The sequence below is a fragment of the Anthonomus grandis genome, chromosome 22 (assembly GCF_022605725.1).
Source record: "Anthonomus grandis grandis chromosome 22, icAntGran1.3, whole genome shotgun sequence".
Taxonomy (NCBI): Eukaryota; Metazoa; Arthropoda; class Insecta; order Coleoptera; family Curculionidae; genus Anthonomus; species Anthonomus grandis.
Window position 1 is genome coordinate 9,732,356 of NC_065567.1, and position 15,951 is coordinate 9,748,306.

General features: G+C 30.3%; 1 protein-coding gene across 6 annotated transcripts in view; it reads right to left on the minus strand.

Annotated features, from left to right (window-relative positions):
• Positions 1-1,845: 1,845 nt before the first annotated feature.
• Positions 1,846-15,951, minus strand: part of LOC126748310 (ELAV-like protein 3) — a 53,359-nt gene continuing 39,253 nt past the window's right edge. For 3 of the 6 annotated variants that reach the window (XM_050457449.1, XM_050457452.1, XM_050457448.1), the window contains 5 exons: positions 11,568-11,704; positions 9,146-9,299; positions 8,433-8,471; positions 7,384-7,615; positions 1,846-4,622 (listed from right to left, as the gene is read on the minus strand). In XM_050457449.1, the coding sequence (XP_050313406.1) occupies positions 4,298-4,622; positions 7,384-7,615; positions 8,433-8,471; positions 9,146-9,299; positions 11,568-11,704 (887 nt within the window). In that variant the 3' untranslated portion in view covers positions 1,846-4,297. The remainder of the gene's footprint in view (positions 4,623-7,383; positions 7,616-8,432; positions 8,472-9,145; positions 9,300-11,567; positions 11,705-15,951) is intronic. The other 3 variants (XM_050457454.1, XM_050457451.1, XM_050457450.1) reach the window with 2 other exon arrangements.

Consider the following 15,951-nt stretch of genomic DNA (forward strand, 5'->3'; position numbering starts at 1 on the left):
TCACATTCAGATATGGTCATTTTTACAGATAGTCGGACTGTACAACTTATTGCATATTTTTTTTTCATTGCGCAAACAATTTTACCTTATATACCAGTCTTAGAGCGCAGTGATTAAAAAAAAATAAATGATTTTTAATAATGTTGGTTACTGAAAAACTTTTGGTATACAATAGGACACATTCTCATTAGACCCATTATTTTAGATCCAAAAGAAGCTCTATTTCAAAACTTAAATAATGATTCTTAGATTATTTATTAAATAAAGACTATTATATTAAAAAAAAACACATAATGTGGCTTCTTAGTCGTTTTTTGCAATCGCTAAATTTACTGAACTGGGTATGTTTTTAAATGATTTTATATTATTAACCCTTAATTTTATAATAGTGTAAATATTTTTAAAAACTACAATAGAACAAACAAATAAACCCAGGTCTAATCGTAGCTTTTTTTAGCATAAATATCACAAGCGGGAGCTTACGTTTAGTTAGGGAAGGGTCTCCTATTTGCACAAAAGCACACCTATAGTGCTTCTATCCTATTATTAGGCAGTCTAGCCCATCTGAGGCGTATTTGCAACCATGGCTTTTACTTCGTCAATACTGCTTGGAGATACTACCGAGGGTATTTTAAAACATTTTGATCACAGTCGCGTTAAGTATTTGGAGTATTTCTTACGCAAACTAGAATACTTATACAGCATTTTCTAAATGCAAAACTTAAAAAAAAACGTAGTGAACGAAAGTATTAGTTTACCAAAATTGTTAATAAAATGTTATTACTGGAAAAGAGTAAAGTTATTTATAGTAAGCTTACCAAAGGTTAATTTCTAAGAATCACACTTAAAAAAAAAAAACAAAAAAAAATATCACTAAAGCTTTTTTATATTCGGCAAATTTGATGTATCTAAAAATTAATGTAATATTTAAGGACAACTAAATTAAATATCCTGTATAATATTAAGTTAATTAAAATAGTAATGCAGTTAGAAAGCACTGTTTTTATAAACTAAAATAAAGATCGATAAAGTCGGCTATCCAGAATAACTATATATACATAAAAACCGTACACAAATGTGTAAAGAATAGCCTGCCCAACTATAGGAATGCATAATTTGTTTTCAAAAATAACCAAAAAAATCTCCCGCATTTGTTTCCCGTTAAAGCTATCAAGACTGTAAATTGTACTTAATGCTTATTAGTTGCATCAAAATTTCAAACATATACATTTTCTATTTTATTTACAATTTTCGTATATCTGATTTGCTGATGGTGTGCGTTTGTTTTTTTTTCTAGCCTTCATTAATTTGCACATTTCGGTACAATAAGTTGCTAGGAACTAGTTTACTAACGATTTGTCGAAAACTTTCAATGCATTTACATCTTAAAAATTGAGATTTTCCATTTATTTCTAAAATGTTGTTAAAGATTCTAACTCGGTAATAAATGTTCCCTTTAAAGGTATGTCTGTTCATGCCCATACCTTCTTTTTCACAGCAAAATCTTGAAATTAAAATGAAATTTGCTTTTGTCAATAATGTTTTCAGTCTGTCATAATGATGTAAAATAACAATTTATTATTTATACATTAATATAATACATAATTTCTTTAATTTTTATGTTGACAAATTTTGTTTTTGAGTAATGGATTTTTTAAATATAGTACAAATATAAATGTTAAGTGTGAAAGTGGCTGGTTAGTCTCCAAAAAGTGGTTAGAATGAACAACCTCATTTGAGGTGCGCTTGTGCAATGCATACAAAAATCGGTTTGTCTTCCAATCGACGTCAGCTAAGATAGAGAGACCCAACAGGAAGCTAAGAAAATCAAATAAAAGAAAGGCGGAAATTATAAATAAACTTTAATCTGTCTTCTAAAAAATTAAAATTTAGAAACTAAAAGTAAAATAGCCAGAACAAAATAAATTGATAAATTATAAGCTTATAAATTATACAAATAAATTAAAAATTCTCCTGGCAGTTACTTTACTTACCAAATAAAATAAATAAGGGTTTAACTCAATAATAATAAAAAAAGGTTGTGGTCTCGCAAAAGCTTTGCCGTCGAGATTTGATGGCATTTCAAGCAAAAACCACGCTTTTCTCAAATAAAAGCTGACTTCAAAAATATAGTAATGTCAAACTAAACACAACACACAAAAGTAGGCTAGTCATTAACTATGTACTTACGGTCAGTTTAGTTATTGACTAGTCTAAAACAGAAGCTGCTCTAAGCGACAAGGGCTGTAACCGTAAGTTGTTACTTACAAGTCAGTCGGCGCTTCCGCGATACTAGAACTAGTAAAACTATCTTATCACAAAACTAGATGAAACCCTTTACGCTCTGGGCTGCTTCGAACACAAGTACGAATACAAAGGCAAGAATGGCCACCGAATCACTTCGTATTTATACAAAAAAAAAACAAAAATAAACATTTTGGCCAACTTTCGTATGACCACCTTTATATCGACTGCATAAGCAATTATAAAATGTAGGTTGCTTTTAAATGTCGCAGAATAAGTAGTTATGCTTCGACGTTATAAAATTTATTTAAAATGTTATGAATAGGTTTCGTTGCAAGCCAAGCTATTCCAAATAAATAATAAAAATCTCATTCATAACTGATTTAAGAATAGAACCCCCAAAATGCATTCTTCGTTGAGCACAAACCTAAAAAGTCACAATTAAAACATCTTTATTTTCTAAATAAATTCAACTTCAAAAATACCTTCTAGAATTATAAAACTTTGCTTGTTCTAGAAAATGTGATGTTATTGAATATTTTCTCTCAATTTTTGTCCATAAACTGTTAAGTGATATAGTTAAGTGAATACATAATAATTATAAATTGGCACGTAGGCACCAAAAAGGCACTATAAAGTACACTTTTAAAGCATACCGCTCCGACACATTTTAGATTTAATTCCAGCATCGACAGTTTTGAAATTATATTTTTAAAACAATGTTTTAATAAAAATTTGGACCTTTTATTTAAATATAAAAGTATATATTTTGGGGTGGCTTATTGCTGAAAGCCAGTTAGAATCAGATCTTTATTATCTTAGATAATAATGAGAAAGAAATTCAATTATAAATAGTCCCTGTTAAATATCAAATCAATATTTAGTCACAAATACTTTTTTTTAATAATAAATCCATTGTTAATAGATATAGAATTTTTCTTTAGTGGATTAACAAATATGTAGTTTCATAGCGTACTTAATATACCCAAAGTGTATTTTTTGACATAAATAAGGTATAATTTTTTTAGTAAAGATTTTTGTTGGTATACCCTGACTATAAGTAAAATAAAATAAAATACAATAAGAATAGTCTATGCAAAAACCCCATGCTTAAGAGATTGTTTGATGCTACTTTGCTCGTTACTGTTTTATAAATACTACTTTAAAGGCAAATGTTTTAATGTTTACCAGACTTAAAAAATTACATTTACATATCAAAAACTATGCAGTTTAATTTGACAGTTAAAGAAAAATCATTTTATTGACATTGTTTTTGTTTTTTAATGAAAATTTCCTTAATGAAGATTATTAAAATTACTGTGATTTCCGTGGCCAATTTTCGCGACTAGCTTGAATATAAGGATACACATAATTACTACAATTAAATACATAAATTACTAATAGTAGGTACATCAAAGTAAGAGTAATTAAGTGATAAAAAATTTGTTGAATAAACAAATACTATCTCGTAAACATATATACGTAATAGCATATAGATCGCGTATGAAACAGCGATGGCACAAATATAGTAATTTTTCTCTTTACTAAATATTAAAACATCAAACCGTTTAATGAATACATAAAAGGAAACGCGAATGCACATCTGACTAGCTTCGTAAGTTTTTTAAGTACTAGAAATAATTTGAGTGGACGTTCTATTTAACGCCCCCTCTGGACCCGCACGAACAATCTTCAGATAACCATCCGTCTTCGTCCGTACTGACTCCTGTCTTAATTCAGATTATTTATTAACCAATTTCTTTCTATATTTCAAAAGGAATATCGCTTGTGCGAAATTGTGCTTGAGACGAAGCATATTTGAGGCAAAGTGATGGTTAGAAATCTCTTTTAAAAAAACGTTACTATTTAGGAAGTCATAACGAACCAAACGGTAGGTTACCCAGAAAAATGCAACCCGCACGCTTCGTGATACATCCCGCCAAAATTGCCTAGATGCCCGGGCTTTTGTCCCGAGAAATAAATAATAAATTAAAAGAGCGGAAAGTGTCAAAGAAGCGTTCCGATGTGTAGGTGCCTAAAACGAATCTTCGCTTCATGTGGTTTTACTTTTATTCGTTTTGAAGCTGACCTGCAGTACCCGATTACCAAGGGTATATCCATTCAAAGACTGGATCGCAACAACAGCTTCGTCATAGTTTGTCATAGTGACGAAACCAAACCCTTTGCATTTGTTGGTTTGAAGATCCCGAATTACTTTAACGCTCTGGACCGCACCAAATGGACCAAACAGTTGCCACAGAACATTTTCTTCAGTTTCTGGAGCCAAGTTGTAAACGAATATACACCAGCCCGAACCGTTCATGGCATTGCCTGGAAGCATCGAGTTAGCAAGTATGTCTCCGGCCAGCGGTGAATACCTGCAACAATAATTACCTTATTTACTTTGAAAAGCATATTTAAAAAAAGACGTGATAGGCTTCTAGGAATCTCATGTTAAATTGTCATGCAATTTGTCAAATTGCACACATATATGGCATTGAGATATTTGTATTAACGGTAGGAAAAACGTAATTCCTACTAGGGCTTATATTCCAAGCCAAGGGAAAGTTTATTTAAAATGTTGATCTATATTTAAAATTAAAATGATTCAAATAAATTGAAGATGCATTCAAAAATTGGGTATTATTTACATGTTAATTGATGTATTAGTTTTCCTACATAAAAGACGGAGTGCACACTATGTACTTGATATTATGATAATACTTGTACCTTAAAGATTACAAATAGGGGAAGTCTTTATCTCCAAGAAAAATGCATGCAATGCACTAAAATAAAATACAGGTAATTCAAGACAGTTTTAAAAAAGAGCTTATACGCTTTTTAAAACTGTCTTGAATTACCTGTATTTTATTTTAGTATCTGATGATGGCTGTTTACACAGCCGAAATGCATAACACATTTACCTAAGTGACCTACATGCATTTTTCTTGGAGATAAAGACTTCCGCTATTTGTAATCTTTATATACACATTCTCCTACAAAATATGGACTTCTATTCAACTTGTACCTTATATTTTCAAGTACCGGTGTCGACCTCTCAACGCAAAAAAAATTTAAAATACTCATTAATACTAAGAAATCTTTACTTACTTTTTGTTATGAGGGTAGTTCATATTTACCCCTAAAGTCAAATAATACCTTTACGGAGAGTTTATTTGAGTGACAATGCATATGAAAAATAGTTATTTGTGTGCAAAATTATTATTATTAATAAAATAATAATATTTTTTTATTTTTAATAATTATAATTTTTTCATGAATAAAAATTTTATTTTAAACAAGCGTAAGTATACAAATTTGTTTTCTACATTTGCATACATTTGCTGCGTTCCTTATCTTCTTGTGAAAATACTGTTGGATAATTTTTTCGTCCACAATTTTATAAACCTTGGAGAGGGTTATGCACGGTAGTTGAATTTTTTTTTTGCATTATGTAAAATTGCCAGGGTATCACAACAGGCATGATGTAACAGAAATGAAAACTATAGATATTTAAAATAACTGTAATTATAATAACTGTTTAACCTATATAGAAATTTAAAAAAACCGCTGAATTTGATGTAATTATTAAAAATACTTCTTATATTAAATCAAACATTCATAAAAAAAAACATGAAATTTAAAACACATTATTCAGAAAAAATAATTTCCCTTACTTGATAAATTTTTCCTGTTCAAAGCTTAGATAAGAAATAGTGATTTTAAGTGAAATATATATTAGGAGCTGGAGTTGGTAATGGATGAGTCAATAAATCTAGAATTGAATCCTAACCTTCTTGCTGTGTACCCTAAGTTATTTTGGAGCTGATCATTCACAAAAAAGATCCTATATATAGGAATTGTCATGAATATAAAGTAACTGCTCTTTAAGTAATTTCTATTAAGTTTACTCAATATTTTTTATTTTTCTGCATTGCTATTTTCCATGTGTGTTCAGTGTTCAGTGAAGTAGCCTTGGGCTCTACTGGACCTTGTAATAAAAGAAGGTGTAAATAAGGAGATTTTAAATAGATTTTACATTTATTTTGCGGTTTTTTTTCCATTATAAAAAAACTATGCTTACTAAAAGATCTTTTGGTCTTTTTTGTTAATACTTATGGTCCATTCACAACCAAGAGGTGATAGATAAAGAAACCTGCATGGCTTCCAATTGGTCCGTAAAATTCCGAGCGAGCCATTTGCTTACCTCTGGCCGATTGATTGATTGCGAATGGACTACAGATATACTTTACAGATACATATAATCATTCAATGTAATTTTTCTACCATTTGATTAAAATGAAAGTAATATCTATTTTTTACTTTTGTTTGATTTTCGTATTTTTCATATGTTTAAGAAAAGTCCTTTATAGTATTGTCATTATTAGTTGTGTCATATCCATGTTTGTATCATTTTGATTATTTATATAAACAATGTCTCTCACCAAAGCCATCAACAGGGATTTGTACTTTTTTCCATATGTGTAAATTTTTGTGACTTCGATTGTCTTTTGACTTGTAAGAGGTTTGTAAATCACTTAGAATACAAAAAGTTCCCAGTCGTAACTAAAAATAAGATGCTTAGTATTCCACTTGCCGAGATCTAAAGCTATATCTTAGTGTTTTTTGAAGTGGAACTGTGAATAATTTTGAAAGAAAGTTCTTCTAATGTTCGGTTTACTTATCACCTTATGTATACACGTTACAACAGGATCTACGGGATTCTGCAAAAATCAGGTACAGGAGTAAAGTTCAGTAAAGCACCCAAAAAATTCAATAATTTTAAGTTTTCTTATTTTTGTCCATGGTATAGTGGATCCACTGTGTAGTTTGCATAAATTATTTTCTATTTTGAGAACGGTCTCTAAAGAGTATAAGAAATATAGGTTATTCTAGAAGAAACCAACGAGAAGGAAAAATAGAAACTAAAAAACTTAAATATTTTACAATTTTCCTAATCGCTCTAGAGCCCAACTCAACTTAATCGAAAACAGTTTAATCTACGACATTGTGCAGAAACAGTTTTATTAAAAAAATTTGTTCAAAGTTATAACATGGCATAAAATTATTAGATAAAAGCACAATTTTTTAAATTCAAAACATACCGAAAATAAACAACTGAGAAAAACGTGTGCTTACCTGAATCTTCCTGTGGGATGGTGTATGGGTCCAGCAAACCTCCTGGTAGCCTGTGGAGTAAGATAGGCCGTCAACGGAGGAATGGCCTTGTTGTTATTGCTTGGATTGTTGGCAAATTTCACCGTAATGGGTTCCGTTGAACCTTTGGGGACGGTTCCATTTAATTCCTGGATGGCACGCTCTGCTTCCATTCGCTGGTCGAAGCGAATGAAGCCTACGCCTTTTGAAAGACCTTTGATGAAAATTATTCATGAGCATTCATTGCTGTTTTTAATTTAAATGAATAGAAGGTGGTTCTTATTGTTAGAAAGAAATTAAAGAGTCTGTTGTATTTAAAGTGGTTTAAGTACAATTGATAAAACACGTATGTCAACAAAATTGCCTTTATTTTACACATCGGAGAAGTCGTATTCAATTTGAGTTATTTTTTTAACTTCTATCTTCCAAGCTTTTAATGCTTTTTCCTATTATTGTGGATTATATCAAATGTGTTTATTATAAATTTAAAGCATATTTTATTTAGTTTAGATATACTGTCATTTTTTGTTTAAAAATTGATTATTTGTAAAAACTATGTTAGTTATGTGGATAGTACTTTTGTTGACAGACGGCAATAATTAGACTATCTCAGCTTTATTATATACAGACACAAAGTTTACTATTTAACTGTGTAATTCGTGTCAGTACGTGTAAGTGATTGCTCTGTTCTTTATACAAAAACCAAAAATATAATACGAAACGAAAATAAATAAGGAAAATAAAAACAGCAACTGAAAAGGTCATGCGCACAATGCAAACTTTAAGCTTAAAATACGTAAATTTTACAAATAAAAAGTGTTCGTCAATTCTGGGGGAGGGATTATTATATAATGTTTGAGACGAACGTTTTTGATGAATAATTTATCTTTTTTTCAATAAAATCGGTGCTGTTTTTGTTCACTCTAAAACTTTATCACGTGACCGAGACAGAACAACCAAAAGTGGATTGGTATCTAGTGGTATATATGGTGTTCAAAGTTGTGTTAAAAGGTAGAAAGGCAGGTACGTACCAGGCAAATTTTCTCCGGCCCCCGAGACAAATTGACGTACTAGGGAAAAGAAGAAAAACGCAAAAGTAAGGATACAGTAAAATAATTCACAGAATGATAATTACTAATTTTGAACGGCCCGAAATCACGGTTCTGTATATTTCAGTACAGTTGCTAGACCTCCTAATTTAAATATAGACAAAACAAAAAGAATTTGATATATAAATCCTAAACATAAATCCTTTGGATTTTATGTAAGACATACATCCCCGCATCCTCAAGCCGTTCCAAATAATAAAATAATAAACTTTAGGCCAAACTTCAACAGTAACTCATGAATGAGAGAAATTAAAAATATAATTATAAAATCAAAAGCTACGACATTCAAAATAATAACAAATGAATAAACTAAATAATTTACTGATTATAAAATAATAATCAATAACATGTATGTTGATGTATCTTTGTTTGTATGTTACTGTGATTGTGGCAACAATGGCTAAGCAAACTTTTTTGAAATAATGAATAACTTTTCAGTGAATTACAAAAAATGTTTGCTTACCACTTTCTAATAATTATACAATATTTTAGCTCTAAATATGCTTGAATCTAAATTTAATATTACTACAGACACGCTAAGTTATTTAAAATTGTACATGATAACATATTAATTCTGACTCAAACATATTTTCTGTTAAACTAAAAAATTCAGCATTAATCGCTTTAAAACTCACCGGTAATGTTGTCACAAAGGATCCTGGATGTAATAATTCTTCCAAATGGGCTAAACAGGGCTTCTAGATCTTGTTGGGTCATATTTTTGGGTAATCCTGATACATACAAGTTTGCACCTTTTATAGCTTCGGAGCTTGGCCGAGCGTATGATACCTAAAATAATAATTAGGCATATTACGTTTATAATTTTTGTAATATTTACTTAGTTGGTATTTTTTTACGATATATACTGCCTAAAACACTTGTTTGTATTCAAAATCTAAACATGCCATATTCACTGTACTGAGCATGGCACGAGCATCCAACCACAGTAACTTTTCACATGGTGCTATTTGGAATCACATAACGATAAGAGATAAAGAGAAATATTTTCTATAATTATTAAATATGGTGTGTAGTTGGTCATGTTTAAAGGTACATCGAAAAATTTAAATAAAATATTGACAAAATAGTAAACACACCAAACAACGTTATAATAAAATACTATTTTGAGTATAAGTAACCTTAATCAAAACAATTATTTAAGGTATTTTCTGCAATAAAAATATATTTTAACGACAAACGAATTGAAAGCCCATACAAGAGAAAACTCTAAAATACCAATTTTTCTTTTAGCCTCTGTTTTAAATTAGCAAAATAGATGATTGTAAGCGATAAGGCCAAGGTCGTTTATTGGAAGTGTTAATGGGCCACATGACAAGCTCTGTTTTGGATTAGAACACATATATATATTTTTTTGAAAAAATGTCGTGTTTCCGAATCCTTATTCGATATTTTCTTTCTAGTAGAATGATCTTTTAATAAATCATAATATAGATCAGCATTTTCCAATTATCGGTAAAAAAACTGGGAAGCGTGTTTCTCATAGAGTTGATTTACCTTGCACCCAAATTATAGTTTTAAGTTTTCTGTATAATGGTGCAGTAGTGTTTTAATTTCTTTAGTGTCAGTTTTTATTGGTTGATTAAACCTCATGTCACCAAGATCTAAATCAAAAATTTAAAGAAGCACCTGGTAAAAGAGAAACGTTTGTCATTACTTTTACAAATTATTAATAAAATTAGTTAAAAAACAAATAATTCCTTGATTAGAAGCCTATTTTAACTTTTGTTAACAAAAAATAAAAAAAGAGATTTGTACTGAGCCTAAATTATATCCAATTTATACAGATGATCTGTTTAAAAAAATTAGTTTTTGATAACGGCGATGTATTAAAAATATAAGAGTTGTCGCACCATACTTCTAAACTAAAAAAAAATGAATTGTTTTAAACCAGTCTGATAATACTGCATTTATTAAACACCAATAAAAAAAGTGTATTCCGTGACTACAAATCAAAGATGTCCAAGTTTTGCATTTTGGTAAATATAATCTCTTTTGCTATAACTGAAGGGTTCAAATATTAAATATTTAAATTATATTACTATGTATATGTAATTCAAAAATATTTTTTAGTTTGCCCGACTAACCCATTCCCTAGCAATGCACGGATTATGTGTATTTAAACATTAGTCATGTTTCGCCCCTATTCAAGGCAGTTGCCAAGATATATAATGTAAGAGCTGGCGGTAGAAAACCATGCCGAACAAATAACAGGATGACATCTTTTCAAAATCTTAGAACTCCTTAAGACCTCAATATCAGAGATAATTCTTCACCCAAACAGAACTTGTTTTCAAATTTTATAGTTGGGTTTCTTGTTTAATTAATCGTTATTTGAAAACCGTTTATGTTTTGTGCTATATTCTTAGTTTCATGTAGTAATAAAATAATCAGTAAAATTTATTTAAAATTAATAAAAAATATAAGTTGTAAAATAACTAAAAACCATGCATTTTATAAATCCTAAGACACCCTGCTTATTCGTAAACTCTACTTTTTCTGTCGTTATGGGTACATGGTTACTAGAGTTTGAAAAATATTCATTTCTCTTACTCAACCGCATAGGAATTTGGCAGCAGCTCTCGCTCTCATAGGGTCGCATTAAAAATGTGATTGGAACGCCTGGGCTTTTAAAATGAATTGCGGTTTGGAAGGTTTTTCTTTGCAATTACTCTGACTAAATAAAACATGAAAAACTGAATAAAAAAACACACCAAACTGAAATTAATATCTCCTTTCTAAGGTAGATTGATTCAAGAGGCATAACATATAAAAAACACATATAAAATAAAAATAAATGAAATTCTGATTGGGAACAGCTTGACATTTATCTAAAAGCCACACAAATATTAATATGTGATAGTAAATATTTATTGTCTATTTTAATGCATCTTCTTTTTCACTGTTGCAAGATGATCAGCTCAGAAAAGTCGTGACAACTACACATACAAATTATTTTAAATAATTTTATAATTTTCTGCAGTGTGTCTCATAGGAAGATCCCAATCGGATTTCCAAGTGTCAAAACAAAAAACTTACCTTAATAGTTTTATTTTGTAATCTTAGCCCATTAAGAGTATTGATAGCTTTTTCAGCGTCTTCCGGTCGATGGTAGTTCACAAATCCGTAGCCCAGCGATTGCCCTGTAAGCAACGGACTAGTGATAACCCCAGGAACTGTTGGAAATCCAATTTCGAAAAAATACGTGTTAATAACACAAAATAAACCTAACAAAAACTAACTAAAAATAAATTTAAAATTGCAAACTAATTGATTTAAAATGTTAGATCGATTCCGAAATATTTATCCATAAAATGTTAAAGTGCATATTATAATCCCTAGGAACAAGTAGGTAGTTTGTTTCTTATTAAAGCAAACAAAAAGTTAACATTTGAAAATGGAGCTTATACACAGGGTATATCGCGGTCGATAGTAGGTTAGACTTTTACGGAAAGCGAGATATAGAAATGAATAAGACAATGGAAAAAATAACTATTCAAATAAAGCTTTGATAAGTTGTGTATTCTTCTTGGAGAATATAAATAACTAAATTACAACAAAAACATGCACAAAGTTATATACAGTGCATCCGTAAAGTAGCGGATAAATTCAATAAAAATGAAATGGACCGTTTCTGAAAAAAATGGCCGAACCCGTCGATAATATTAGGTTTAGGGTTTTTCTATGTCGAAATTAAATATATAGGGTGTCTAAAAAAAGATATGACGTCATCAATATGTTTTTTCAATGGAAACCACCACACATGCATTAAAAAATATGCAGAATCAGAAAGAACGCATTTTTTTTAAAAAGAATATGGTGCAAATGAATAGTGGTTACATAAGCAATTTTGAACGAAAAATTATTATAAACTGTAAAATTAAAGGAATACCTATCTGAATTAAATGTTGGTATTTTGGTTTTTTTTAGTTGTTGTCAGTGTCAAAAAGTGAATATATTTTGGTGCAACTATTTGAAGTATTTTTATATTTGCAAGTGGTGTTTATTCTTTTTGAGATGCGAGAGCAGTGTCATCCTGCGTTTTATTAGTAACTACACATTATTACCTACTGTTATTGTATGAAATATGAGAAGATTAACCGAACGTAAAAGAATCGAAATTTTGTGCATTATTGGTTTCGGAGATATGTCACGTAGTCTAAAGGAGGTGGTTAAGTTGTTTAATGCAACTCATCCTCATCGGTCGCCTATTAGCCAAAGCATGGTAAGCAGAGTTGAAGCAAAGTTTTGTGAATTCGGGCATGTTCGGGATACTCAAAAAGCTGGTCGGTGTTCAATAACTGAAGATGAGCCTAACGTTCTGTTAACGGTCCAAGATAATCCCAAACCCACAATCACAGGCACGGCTTCTTATGTTAATTTATCGCGATCTACTGTGCATAAAGTATTGAAAAAAGCAAAGTTCCACACTTAGAAAATATTCTTACTTCAAGAGCTATCGGAAGATAATTTTGATCGCCGAAATGAATTTTGTGAGCAAATACAGAAATTATGTAATGATACCAATAATTTTGTAAAACGGATATTTTCTGACGAAGCAACGTTTACTCTAAACGGCCATGTGAATAGACAGAATTGTCGATACTGGGCGACCGAAACCCCCCATTGGTTCACAGTATGTAATACACAACACCCTCAAAAAGTCAATGTGTGGTATAGTAGAAGGAAGAGTTTTAGGACCTTATTTTTTTGATGATAATCTCACTGGTGTGAGATATTTGGACTTTCTTCAAAATGATATTATCCCCGCTCTGATAACTTTGTATCCGGATTTGGAAAAACCCAACATGCAACGTGATCTTGGTTTTTCAGCAAAATGGAGGCCCATCACACTATGCTTTACCCGTTCGCAATTATCTAGATTAAGTTTTTCCAAATCGTTGGATAGACAGGCGAGGGTCCACTGAATGGCCACCCAGATCGCCAGATTTAACTCCCCTTGATTACTTTTTATGGGGATATTTAACAAGTAAAGTATATGTCACTAAAACAGCGAGATTACATAGAAGATTTAAAAGAACAAATACGCCAGTAAATTAGAAATATTACTTCAGATTTTATTGACAACGTTCAAAAAGAATTTTTAAATCGCCTTGGTTATTGTTAGGTTGTTAACGGTGCTCAATTCGAACATTTAATTTAGATAGGTATTTCTTTCATTTTACATTTTATCATCATTTTTCGTTCAAAATTGCTTATGTAACCACTATCCATTTGTACCATATCCTTTGTAAAAAAATGCGTCCTTTCTGATTCTGCATTAAAAAATAGTGGTTTCCATTTAAAAAACATATTGATAATATTAAAATCGACGGGTTCGGGCATTTTTTTCAGAAACGGTCCATGTCATTTTTATTGAATTTATCCGCTAATTTACAGATGCACTGTATAATATTTCCCGATGAACGAGAGAACGTTTACAAAATAATATACGATGAAATAACGAATACAATACAAAAACATTTCAAGATTTTTCCATAACTGTTCCAAATGGCAATGGTATTTTTCAGAATTTGGGGATTTATTATGAATATGATACTCTACGTTCTCATCTTTCAGGATGAAAAAAATATTAAAACTGAACTATTCCTGAAATCTCATTTTGCGTCATAAGGAAATAAGATGGATTTTGGTCAGCCCAAAAATGCTCGTTCCTTCTATTCAAAACGCGTTCCTTGGAAAATTTTGCCTCATCGGTCCAAATGATTTACCTTAATAAAAATCTTTTTAAATGCGGTTCAGAACTGTTTAACAAAATTGTAATCTACGTTGATAATTATCCGGTTTTATGTCTTAAACTTTGGTAAAAATTTTATAATACTATTATTGAGGTCTTCTAGATTATATACAAAGTATTCCATTAAAACAAAAGACTTTTCAACATTTTGGTATCTAGCAGTAGAATCACGAATTTTAACCGACCCTGTATAATACAAAATAAATCCGCCCCGTTTTCCGTAAACGTCTAAGCTACCCTCGACCGTGATACACTCAGCATTTGGGTAATATGAGATCTGACACATTCCAGAATAGCTTCATTTAAAAACCTGTTTATGTAAATGGGTGTATTTTCCATACCATCAGATACATAAAATAGTTTAAATAATTGATTTAAAAAGAAAATTGACATTAATATTTAATTAGTAGTAGATAACAGTGTAAGAAGAAATATTAGTTTATTTTATGTAGTTGCACTTTAAAATCTATTATTCTAACTTTTTTGTACTTAGAATTTACAATAAACATAACGATAACCAGACAAACTTAACTTTTATGAATATATATTTCGGATAAATTATTCAATAGCAATAAAAACCTAAATAAAATTAACAAAGTCTATTTTTGGGTTAATATCGGTTAATAAGTTAGCCAAATAAACATGTGAAAAAAATCAGCAATCAAAGTGGTTAAAATCTGTAAGTAACCAATCAAAATGCTAAAGCGTTAAGTACATAAAATATAACTAAAATAAATATAGCAAATCATAGATGTCAGATTGCAAAGAATCGGTTCCTTTAAATTGTCGAGTGTGGGATTGATTACCACTAGTGGCTTTTTAAAGTGTAAATACATCCTACCGCACACAAAAAGGATTCATAGTTGATTTTATATAATAAATAATGCAACAGACTGCTAATCCAAAGCGGTTTCTTTTTAGAACTTTTATAGAGGCAACAAAATTGATGAAAAAAATCTTAATAAATAATGCACATCTGCATGTTAAAGGGGCTCTCCAATCACTAAATGCTCAATCAATAAATAAATACAGGAAGGAAAACAATAATTTATTTACGGAATAATAAAAAATAGACCATACGGCGTTACCTTTTACAAGTCAGACACAGATCAGATTTCACTAAGACGGATCCCTATAACCATAAGAGGGGACCCGTGTAAAACATGTAAGTACGTTTACATCGCTCTCTGGTATGTAGGTATATCTTCAACTTATAAAAAAAAACTGACATCGTGTCTCTAGAAAAAAATATTGAGAACTATTTTTTATGACATACTTTTAGAAAAATTGCGTTTGAAAAATGAAGAAGCTTCTCAATGGCGTAAATTTGTTTGCTATCTGAAAAGTAGTAGGCATCTGCTAATTACGGCACTGCGTTTCAGTAGCAATACATAAAATTTCTCCCCTACATTTTCGATACCCGAAAGCACGTGTTTTTAAAAAGGTGACTCACATTTTTGTCGAAGGGGGAAGTACAAAAGGTCTTTAGCCTATCTGTGAAATATCGCTCTTGTATAAAATATGGACCTTCTTACCATCTATTTATGGAAATTATTTTCTAATATGTTTTAATTTAAATCATATATATTAAATGTAAAGTTAAAAAAAAAACACAATTGATGACTGATTTATTTGCTATTGTAGTAGTTTTGTAGTCATCAGACT